Source organism: Nuphar pumila, chromosome 3 (genome assembly GCF_984573655.1).
Source record: "Nuphar pumila chromosome 3, dmNupPumi1.hap1.1, whole genome shotgun sequence".
Taxonomy (NCBI): domain Eukaryota; kingdom Viridiplantae; phylum Streptophyta; class Magnoliopsida; order Nymphaeales; family Nymphaeaceae; genus Nuphar; species Nuphar pumila.
The window spans coordinates 30,211,318-30,224,019 of NC_143251.1; the positions used below are offsets into that span (position 1 = coordinate 30,211,318).

Sequence of the window (12,702 nt, forward strand, 5' to 3'; positions counted from 1 at the left end):
TTGGCGGTGGCATCTCCCCCCCCCCCTCCTCTTTAAAGCTCTCTCTCTCTCTCTGTCTCTCAAATAACAATTCGTTTCCAAAGAGACGACCTTCACACCTTCTCATCTTTCAATCCCAAAGGCATCATCTCTCTCCCTCGATCTCTCTTGGTTATATGGTCTTGACCTGAACTAATTTGGATGATGGTTGCAGATAATTTTTGGTGGGTATTGGCAGATTGTACAGTATTCCTTGTGGGTTAATTAGAAAGAGGACTTCTTTGCGGCGATATTAATTGCAGCGATGGCGCCCGTGGCCCTCCCTCCCGGTTTTCGTTTCCATCCCACTGATGAGGAGTTGGTTGCATACTATCTCAAGAGGAAGATTCACGGCCTTAAGATCGAGCTCGAGATCATCCCAGAAATCGATCTCTATAAATGTGAACCATGGGACTTGCCAGGTACCTTATTTATTTCCACTACCACCACCCATCAATGTCATAGGTGCTTGCTAATTCTCTTGCCTTAACGTATTCTAATAATCAAATCTCTCTCTCTCTCTCTCTCTCTCTCTCTCTCTCTCTCTCTTTTTGGATCTTATCTTTTTGGACCATCATTTTTTTCAACTTCTTTAGTTTTTTTTGGATCTTATCTTCCAGTTGTGATCTATTTTGTTTGTTTGCTTGAAAATAAGTTTTGGATCATGTATTTGATACATGGAAGCAGGTTCTTTGCAAGGCTTAAAAAGTCAATAGCCCACAATGTGTTAAAATTTTGTAAATAAAAAATTTCATTTTTCTTTAGATAAAAAATATGATCCAAGGTGCATTCCCTAGCAAACAAAACATGCTAAACAAATCTCTGATTCCAGACTGAGTGTACAGAACTTGCATCCATGATTTTCCAACTGGAATGTACATACGGTAGATAGTAGCAATATATATTGAAAAGCCAAGTTAATCGTCTGTCTTCCCAAGTTTTCAAATTGACAAATCTACCCTTGAAAAGCTTCTGTGTGCAAAATTTCTAAAAAGAAAATTTGGGGACTGTGATTGAATAGTTTGGTTGACGGTTGGATATTCACCATTTTCTATAAAACAAAGAAGCTCAAAGATACCCTAGTGAAGCTTTTGTGTAACTGTGATTGAATAGTTAGGTTAACGGTTGGATGTTCACCATTTTCTAGAAAACAGAGGGCCCAAATATACCCTTGAATGATTAACTTGGTACAAAATAACTTTTTAGCTCTTGGTTTTAAGATACCGATGCGGCTAACAGAGATTTCAGCACTTCGTGAAAAACGCCTCTGTAGTTTAACTTTGAGACGAAAGTTTCCGAAGTCTTATAGCAGAGGATATATGCTACAGTTATGTTGATCGTGCTCTCTCTCTCTCTCTCTCTCTCTCTCTCTCTCTATATATATATATATATATATATATATATATATATATATATATATATATATATATATATATATCCACTTCCATTCGGGTAGCTTCGTTAGAAGAAAGTATTTCTTTTGTGTAAGGATCATTATTACCCTTTCAATAAAAGTTTTTCTTATTTTTACCATGAGAAATTGCAAACTATATTAACCAAAATGAGTTTTTATACCTTAAAGAATTACATGCATTTTGAAAATAAATAACTACTAGAATTCTGCCATGTAAACTGTTAGGCTGCATTCAGATGCGTCCAACCAACCATCCAGAATTTTATAGATTAGAAATCTTGCATTTTCAATAGGATCTTGGGCTCTTTTTGTTTAAACTTTGTCTTTCATTGCTTGTATCGTTCAAGGAAAATTCAAAAAAGTAACAGTATTGTGGACTTTAATTACTTGCATTTAAACAGTGACCATTTAGCCTTGGATTTCCAAATAAAAAGATACATGTGATGCATTCTTGTCATTTTTGCTTAGCATGTATTGTGTTAATTATGCGTGTCGGTTACTGCATGGGGTGGAGTTGCAGAGAAATCTTTCCTGCCGAGCAGAGATCTTGAATGGTATTTTTTCAGCCTAAGGGATCGCAAGTACCCGAATGGGTCGAGAACGAACCGGGCGACTCGAGCAGGGTATTGGAAGGCCACGGGAAAAGATCGGAAGGTTAGCTCGCAGAAGCGAGCCGTGGGGACGAAGAAGACACTGGTTTATTACAGAGGACGAGCCCCTCATGGCGCCCGAACCGACTGGGTCATGCATGAATACCGGCTCGATGAGAAGGAATGTGAGGGCATATCGGGTTGGCAGGTCTCTCTCTCTATATACATATACAACAAAATGACCATGATGCTAAATGAAACACGCTATTTGATTTATGGTATATTATTTTTTTTAATTCTGACCCCATAAATGTGTTCAACATGATTGATTTACAAGAATTTGACTTTTTTTTTTATAAAAAAAAGTTGGGGTTAGGCAGACCCCTACCAGTTATGCAACCATACCATTTGGGGTTCGAACTTATAACGTCCCAACACAAGGTGACATGCAGTAACTGCTCCAGCCAAACAAGCCGAGCCCCTGTTGGTAGAATTTGACACTTGGATCATGCATTTTTTATAAAAAAAAATGGTATTTTGACCCTTAAAAATTTGTGAAAATTGTAGGCTATTGATTTGTTAAACCTTATAAAAACCTATCATCATATTTAAATGCTCCAACAAGTGATTCCTATAAAAACAAGCATATAGATCACATCTGTACAGTCGAAATTTCAAAAAACACCATAAATCCAATAGCATATTTCATTTAGCATCGTGTGCATGTTGTAGCTTTTCATCCCCCCCCCTCTACACACCTCTCTCTCTCTCTCTCTCTCTCTCTCTCTCTATATATATATATATATATATATATATATATATATATTTAAGTGTGCAACACCATATGCAAGGGTCACTAGAATATGTTAACTGGTAATATGTGAACCAGAGTTTGAACTAGGCATTTTTGACACTTTTTTTTTGGCAAATGCATTCGGTGTGACCCAATCGACTTTTGGATTTTGTATTTTCAGTGAAAATTCAATGTCTAGATACTTGAATATTTAAAAAAAAAATCTAAGTTATTGATTTTCAAGCCTTAAAAAATGCATCTTATGCATCGTAATTGGATGATCCAAGAGTCGATTTCTAACACTAATAGCAACATCATAAACAGTGAAAAAAATCAAAAGCCTATAAGGAGTTTCTACATCTTTATATATACATGTATCCTTGAGATATGTTTGGTTCAGAGAAAAACTTGACCAACTTCATGAGCTCTAATTTCAAGATGTATACTTGTTGGTATATGCTAGGATTATATATATATGGGAGTAGCTGCCTACGGCCTTAGGTGACAACAATAGTATACCATGAGCGAAAGGGGGTTTCTATGCTGTTTTCCTCAAATCAGACTGCACAAATGCATTTGGCATGATCAATTTATTAGGAAACAATACTTGGATTCTGTTTTTTTTTATAAAAAAGCATGTCTTTTTAAGCTTTGAATATTTATGATATTTATAAAAGTTCTACACCATCGATTTTCAAACCTTATAAAAACCTACTTGTGCATTGGAATTGAATGATGCAAGAGTCCATCCCTATAAAATCAAACACAAAACGCAATTGTATACTCATATTTGAGAAAAACAAGAAAAAGAACCCATCAAAATCCCCCGCAATAGGCACAGATCAATATAGGCAGCTACTCTCCACTATATATGTATATTGTAAGTTGTATCAGCCTACCACCTGTCTACTGGGCTTTTGAAGGGTTTTTCCATGTCTTCTTTAAATTATTCATACAAAAGTATTCTACATGTTTGATTTTATAGGAATCAACTCTTGGATCTTTCGATTCCAATATCCAGGTAGGTTTTTATAAGGTTTAAAAATCAATGGTTTAGAATTTTTATAAATATTAAAGCTAAAAAGATTGAACTTTTTTAACGAAAAACTTGATTCAAATGTTGTTTCTTAGCAAATCGACCATGCCAAACACATTTGCATAGTCAGATTTATGAGGAACAACCTAAAAACAACCATTCTTTCATGGTAGGCTTGTAGTTCTTCTTTAAATCTGATGTATTCTACATGTTTGATTTTATAGGAATCAACTCTTGGATCATTTGATTCCAATATGTAGGTAGGTTTTATGAGGTTTAAAAACCAATGGTTTAAATTTTTTATAAATATTAAGCTAAAAAATCACATTTTTTATCAAAAAACTTGATTCAAGTGTTCTTCCTTAGCAAATCCACATGCCGAACACATTTGCAAGGTAAGATTTGTGAGAAACAATCTGAAAACACTCATTCACTCCCGATAGGCTGGTAGTTCTTTATATTTGTCCGTACAGATGTATTCTACATATTTGATTTTATAAGAATCAACTCTTGGATCGTTCGATTTCAATATGCAGGTAGGTTTTTATAAGGTGTAAAAATCATTATGGTAGGCTGGCAGTAGACAAGAAAAGGCAGCTACCACTTTTCACACACACACACACACACACACACACACACATATATATATATATATATATATATATATATATATATATATATATATATATATATATAAAGTAATGGGTAGGTGTGAAATGATATGTGCTAAATGAGTTTTTCAGGATTTTTTTTGTTTTATTTTTAAATTCTAACCGTACAGATGTTATCTATGTTCTTGATTTTATAGGGATCAGCTCTTGAAGTGTTCGATTATGAGACATGGGTGGTTTTTATAAGGTTAAAAAAAATCAACTGTACAAAATCTTTGTAAAATTTTGAGGCTCCAAATATCATTTTTTTTATCGAAAACACATGATCCAGGTATGGATTCCTCGTAAATCGACCATGCCCAACACATTTATGGGGGTTGGAACTGCGAAAAATCTGACCTTGTAGATGTGTTGGGCATGGTTCAATATTAATTTGTTAAGAATCAACATTTGGATTCTGTTTTTGGAAAGAAAATATGATCGTTTGACCCTTTAAATGTTTAGGTCACATTTGTATGGTAACACCAACACCCTATTCGATCGATGATGTACTGTCCAACTGAGTTTTAGCAAAATACCTACACCTTCATACAATACCAAAGCTGCTTACTAGGAAATATATTTATAAGGAAATTGCTAAAACCCTCTTAGGGTTAATTTCTTCTTGTTTCGTTTGAACCAGGACGCCTATGCACTGTGTCGAGTCTTGAAGAAGAATGGGACAGGCCCAAAGGTTGGCGGTTCAGTTTTAAATGATCATCTCTCATCTCCATGGACAACCAATGATCACTCATCAACCCTAGAGATGTCTGAAGAGAGGGGGGATGATGTTGAGAGCAGCAGAAACTACCGTGGCTTTGCTGCCGATACCTCAACATCCACGGAGTTGGTGCATGGATTAAGGCAGTCGCATCATCAAACACAGAGGAGCTGCAGCTACAATGCGTCGTCGTTGGATGGGGAGTGGATGCAATTCCTGATCAATCCGCCAACCCCAACATTTTCTGGTGGTAGAAGCTACCCGGACCACTTTGAACCCAAGGTAAGGGTGTCAACAACGCCATGCAGTATTGCATGTATATATTCTCAATTTTGGAACTGGTAGATTGGTCCTGTCAATAGACCCCGCGTGTCACAGTGTTTAGAGAATGGGGACACGATCAACATGACAATCTTTTATTATTCTTTATTAATTTTTTAGTAGATTTTTATACTGTTTTCAACAACAGGCGTATTTTGTATTTCAAAATATCAAAAATTATTTTCTAATCAATTAGATAATAAAAAACTGTGTCCTCATGCCATGCATATTTTTTTTGAAAAGTTTTCCAACTCGTATCGAGTTGCAGTTTGTGTCCGTGGACAGACAATTGATTTCAATGTTTCTTCATTTTTTTAGATAAAAAATTACCATATTTTTGAACTCCAATGTTTCTATCTGATTAAGATGAGAAACTTCTAAGCTTTGCTTGGGTTGGGTATAGTGTGAGATAAGGCTATATATGTTCATGAACTTAAAACAGTTTGCTAGTTGAAACTCTTGGACTTCATAAACTTGGTGACGTTAATCCGATTCTCAAGATCACCATAGGCATTTACTTACCTAAAATCAAGAGAAAATTAAGAAGGAAAGAAAGAAAAAAACTGCAAAAAAATCCCCAAGGGTTCGGCCTCATTTTTGACAATAATAGCGTTTGCTCCCTTGTATACATGATTTAAACACTTGAAGAGAAAGATATTGGATTTCACTGGTTTCATACAATTAATATTACTGTGAGCTTTTGTAGTCCGAGTGACGAGGCTAACTTAGCAAGTACAGATTGCCACCTACGAAGAATCAACCTTCAACCTTTCCTGATTATTACAAATAAAGCGAGTATGAGTTTATTTTTGTAGGAATAAATTCCTTAATAATAACATCAAGATTTTCTGCTGCAAAGTGCGTAATATAAGACAAAAGCTTAAACTGATGCATCAACAAAGACATTTTGCTAGTAGGTTGCATGCCAATATCTAAACTTGTCCCCTATCTAAAAAGAAATATCTAGTCTTAATTGTTACAAACATGCGAAGGGAGGCTCACGCCCACTGCATGAGTTTTACGGCCCCGAGATGCCAACCGTAGGTATGGCAGGCGGTAGACCAGTGCGATCAAATCTTTGATTTGGGTTGTGGTTTTTTCATGTAATAAATCGAGAAAACAAACTTGCTAATGTTGATTGTGGCTTGAATGAATCTCTATTGAACTAGGACTCACTTTGTCATATAAAGAAGTTTTTTTTCTATTATTTAGAATCCCATGTAGATATGAGAGTCATATACGGTTCTTTGATGTATAAGGACTCTACTTAGAGAATTATAAATAGAGTGTGTGCTCTCCTTTAGAAAGGAGAAAAGGTACTTTATTTCTCTTTTAATATTGAAAAATGAAAGTTTTGCTCTCTTTGGTGGTTCTTTAGTAGTTGGAGCTTCTATTGAATTTTAAGAGAAGTGTAAGAGAGAATGTGACAACTTCTTCTAGGTGAATGAGATGAAGTTTTGTGTTGCACGTATCGATAATCTTGGTGGGTCAAACGACATGTATAGTTGTTCTTATTTGTGGTTTTATTTATTAATAAAGGCTCTCAGTACTCTCCCTATATATGTAGCCGGTTTTATTGAACCACGTAAATTTTTCATGTCTTGTTATTTTCTTTTTTGTTGGTTTTATTGTGTGTTTTTTATGTTTACTAATCGCATCAATATCATATCGAACTTAGTGTGATCCTAGGCACAGGTACCAAAATCACAACAAATGGTTTCAGAGCTTTTGGTTGTAGAAAAGATTAGATATGCCCTCTAGGGTGATTAATATTAAGTTTGAGGTGAAGAAATTTGATGGTCAAAAAAACTTTACATTATGGCATAGACGGGTTAATGATATGTTACAAGACAAGAAAATAAAAAAACAACTTTGTTGCAGGTACATCAAAAGTTGAGAATAAAGGAAGGAATGATAGCTCTTCGTCGAGATCTTCTCAGGTTTAATTACGAGATAGCTCACCATAAAATATGGTTAAATTTCAGAAGTCTACTTATGTTCATGGAAAATGTGCACGAGATGATGATGTAATAGCGTATGTTTTGTCAGTTGAATACGCAAGTTTGTGTATGAAAAATATGGCTTCTACAGATGAAAAAAAGTAAAATAGTGAAGATTGCATAATTTATGGTTGACCTAAACTTGGTCTCCATTATAAGCTAAATTGCTTGAGATGGGGGGGTGTTTAAGGAGAGTTAGTTGGAAAGCATTCAAGTCAATTAAGTAGAGAATATTGATTGTGGCTTAAAAGAGTCTCTATTAGATTGAGACTTGCCTTACTATATAAAGAAGTTCATTTTGGACTCTTATTTTGAATTTCATACAAAAATGAGAAATATAAATCATATAATGTTCCTATAAATACTCTACCTTAAGAATTAAAAGTGATCTCTTTTGGAAAGTAGGAAAGATACTTCTTGATTTGAGAGAGAGAAAAAAAGTGAAGGTATTTCTCTTTTAGTGTTGAAAGATGGTGGTTTTGCTTTATTGGTTTTCTAATACTTGACGCTTTTCATGGATTTTGAGAGAAGTATAAGCGAGAATGATTTGGGTTGCACGCATCCATTCTCTTGTTGGGTCGAACGATAGGTACAATTGTTCCCATTCTCTTGTATCAGTTATTGATTAATAAAGGCTTTATGTACCCTCTCCGTGAATGTAGGTGATTTTGTCGAACCACAGAAAATTTTCTTGTCTTGTGGTTATTTGCTTCTTTGCTGGTTTTACTGTAATTGTTTATGTGTCTTAATCGCATCAATATCTTGAGCATAGCGCCAAAAATCACTACACAGACACTATGCATGGTTATGTACCTACTCCATTTAATTGTGCAGACTTAGAATTATGAACTTGTCATGTTTCGTATTGATTTTTTTGGCTCCTTTGTTTGAAATACTTTTTGTTTTTTCCATTCAACTCAACTTTTAATTTTAAATTCATCCAGAAAAAATGTGTGCAGGTGGACATAGCCGTTGAATGTGCACTCTTAGAGCATCGATTCTCGTTGCCTCCATTAAATGTTGAGGAGCTTCCACAAATGGACGTCACAACCATGAAATTTGCAGATGTTAGGATATTCCCGGAACATGAGTTGGATCAAAGCAATTGCCGGACTGAAGCTGATATCTTGCAAGAAATACTGAACATTAATGGCTCTGCCTCACATGAAATGACATCTTTACCAAGTTATTCTGATCTATGGGTAGGAAGTTATCCTAACTTAGATGACATAGTTACTCTAGGTGATTCAGAACAGAAGTGCATTCTAGATCGAGGATTCGAGCCGACTAACCTGAGCTCACAAGTGTGCACGTCAGTTTTTTTGAAAGACGTGCTTAATTTTGAGGAAGGGATTCAAAGCTGCGGTATCCAAGATAGAAATAATGGATTCTTTGAGGAAGGTGATGACAAGAAGGCCGTACCGAAGGTAAGCGCACTGCTTAATTTTCATGCCCTCCTTGTGCTTCTTAGCGTTATGGTTAAAAAACAATTTCATTACTCATGTTGGATATGGGCATAGGAGATTGGGTGTTATGCCCAATAATCCATCCATCCTTTTCATTGTGCTCAGTTCAGTTTCACTCATTCCTTATGTCATCCCCCATCTTCATACCCTTTTTAAATCTTATGATGTAAGTTGTTTTGATCGAATCTGACCCTATAAATGGATTCAGCATGATTGATTTAATAGGAATCGACCCTTGGTTAGTAGTATGTTTTCAACAAAAAAATATGATTTTTTAAATCACAAAATCTTGTGTTTTGTCAACCATTGATTTTTTAAAATCGCCAAAAAATCCTGCTCATATGTCAAATTTTGGCAATTTAAATGTAGATCTTCACTAAATGAATGATATAGTTCACTAGTCTGATTTGATCAAAACAACTTGCATCAATAAAATCTGGAGGAGTACGAAGATAGGGATGACATTGTGGGATGCGTGGATCTCATTTGCACTGGTGAGATAGGATATCAATTCTGACAAAGCACCATACTCGGCCACTCAAAGAGCGACACGTCACCTGCCCTACCCGCATGGCACAAATGCCGTTAAATAACGTTTTTTATAAGTCGCTGAGCATACTAGCACCTGAAAATACCACTAAACATAACAGAGTTTTTTTTTCAAAAGCCATTAAGAAAAGCAAATTTAAAAGAGGGGTGATATGTTCTCCAAATCGGTTTTACTCATCCACTATATGTCATCACTCTATCTTAGTACCCATCTTGGGATTTCACTTTTGCAAGTTGTGGACAAATTGTACTTCATAGATATGACCTACGTCTAAACATGACAAGATTTAAAGCTTAGCATTCAAAAAGATGTTCACAAGAGATGACAAAAACGCATTGGCATCAAATGTATAAAATATGTAGTCGGTACTATATATATATATATATATATATATATATATATATATATATATATATATATATATATATAGTAGAGTGTAGGTGTTTAATGAATATGATAAATATGCTTATAAATGATACGTGCTTAATGGGTTGTTTAGGTTTTTTTTTGTTTGTTTTTTAAATCTTATCGTACAAATGTGATCTATGTACTTGATTTTATAGGGATCAGCTCTTGAAGTGTGTGATTCCGATACATGGGTGGGTTTTTATAAGGATCAATGGTACAAAATCTTTATAAACTTTTTAGGCTACAAATTTCATTTTTTTCATCGAAAACACATGATCTGATATATATATCGAAAGAAATATCGAGAGTGCAGAAAAACTAAGGCTCAATCATAAATATCGAAAGAAATATCAAAATTCAGAAAACCATGGCTCAATCATAAATAATGAAAGAAATATCGAAAGGGAAAGTCACAAGTTAGATGCATGGTCATAATCATCATCATCGTCATAAACAATAAAACAAAACCAATGGAGGTTTCACAATATTATCAAAGCAATCTAAACAAAAAATGTCTTAACCTGGCTCAATCATTAACCACAGAAAAAGTTCCAAACCAAAAACAAAAAAATGTTGTGGACTCACAAAGAGTGAGAGAGAGAGAGAGAAAGAGATTTCCTTCCACAGGAAAGTGTAGAAACTGGATCAGGAATGTTGCCTCAAAACAGAGTTGAAAGCGAGATCCCACCACCAGATCGATGAGAGACCCAGTTAATTTTACAAGCAAGAAATGTCCCCCTGCATTTCTCGCGAACAGGGTTCCCAAAGATGAGAAATTGAACGACGGCGATATCAGATTCAAAGAAGAAAAGCAGAGAAAAGTGAAACCCTAACAGAACGAGAGAGAGAGAGAGAGGATTACTCACAACGAAATCATGCCCAATACATTTATGGGGGTCAGAACTGCAAAAAAAATATCAAAAGAGCAGAAAAAACCCATTAAGCACCTACACTTTATATTATATATATATTCATTTCTCGTTCTGCCCTGTTTTGCTCTATAGGTTTTAAGTGTTTTATGATAGATTTGAACCATTAGACGATTTAGTGAGAATCGACTATTAGATCATGTTTTTTCGACAAAAAAATATGTTTTTATGAGCTAGAAAAAACCGGTACCTTCATAGCCATTGATTTTGGATCACCGAAAAACCTGTATACAGGTTAGATTCCAGCGATCCAAAAGCCAGTTCCCACTAAACATAACCTATAAATCACATCTACAATGTTAGACATGTAAAAAATACTTAAAACAATGATTTTTGGAGGAGCCTAATGAAACCTAATGAAAAAGGAGGCCTAAGAAACACATTACTCATATATATATATATATATATATATATATATATATATATATATATATATAGAGAGAGAGAGAGAGAGAGAGAGAGAGAGAGAGAGCATATTAGGCTCCATTTCTGGTTTTGCCCAATTCTGCCCCCATAGGTTTTAAGTATTTTATGATAGATCTGAACCATTAGATGTGTTTAGCATGCACTATGTAGTGGGAATGAAAAAACATATTTTTCTAAGTCGGGAAAATTTGCTACCTTCATAGCCATTGATTTTGGATCACCGAGAAAACCTCTATACAGGTCAGATTCCGGTAACCCAAAAGCCGATTCCCACTAAACAAAACATATAGATCACATCTACGATGTTGGACGTGAGAAAAAATACTTAAAACTATGATTTTTGAAGAAGCCTAACGAGACCTAACGAAAAAGGGGGCCAAAGGAACACATTACTCATATATATATATATATATATATATATATATATATATATATATAGTAGGTAGGTGCGTGACCACTTTAAGAACATGACCAATGCGTTGAGTGTTCATTGTGTGCGCGATGGATGCTCAGCGGCACTGTTTCCTCATGAAGACATTTAGTGGCTACAAAAGTCACCGCTAAGTGTCAGTGGGGACCTTTAACGGTGACTTTTGTCGCCATTAAATGTGTTATTTGATGCAAACTTGCACTGACTGCGTGTGATGGACACTCAGTGCGATTCTGGTCATGTTTGAAAGTAATCATGTACCTACACATTTTCATATATATATCAGGTGGTGTAACGTGACGCAGATCATGGCATCCAACATTTCCACTTGCAAAAATATGCAAGCTCATAAATCAACAGTGCATTCTCTAAAAAAGAGAATCAATAATGGGACCTTGAATTTAATAAACATGGACAAGTTTCAAGCGATGGCCAAAAGCTAATCACGTGAAATCATAAACGTATGGCATTTCATGCATAGGTTGCTCTTGCTCTGTTAAATGTAGGAAGCTGGGTGGTGAAAGGCATAAACGATCGTATCTTACTACAGATGATGAGGCACACCACACGTCGATCGCAGTCATCCAACCCGATTCATGCTGGCTGTCCAAGTTTCCGCACCCCCTTACCATGAGTGTACCAGACGGGTGGATGGAATATGGAGAGCCAGGATGAAGTTGCTTGGACGGCTATGATCAACATATCTTACTTGCACAAAATCATATGTATGTCATAGGATATGATATGATGCTTTCCAGTGAAAAGAGATGATCATTAATTACCATCTGATCGGTGCACACGCGCTTGCGGTCAAACACAGAGAGCACGCATGATGACTTCATTTTCACCCTAGTTTTGGTTATGTAGCATTCATTGATCTCCATGTTTGATGCAGATTACCGCACAAGATCAGGGGGCAATAGAGAGTGTGCACCATGACAATGATATCT

General features: G+C 35.5%; 1 protein-coding gene across 1 annotated transcript; it reads left to right on the forward strand.

Annotated features, from left to right (window-relative positions):
• Positions 1–283: 283 nt before the first annotated feature.
• LOC149842467 (NAC domain-containing protein 54-like) lies at positions 284–12,427 on the forward strand. Its single transcript, XM_090000668.1, has 6 exons — positions 284–440; positions 1,953–2,230; positions 5,145–5,504; positions 8,503–8,745; positions 8,894–8,970; positions 12,259–12,427. Exons 1-6 carry the CDS (start codon positions 284–286, stop codon positions 12,425–12,427), a joined length of 1,284 nt encoding a protein of 427 aa, XP_089856794.1.
• The last annotated feature ends 275 nt before the right edge of the window (positions 12,428–12,702 follow it).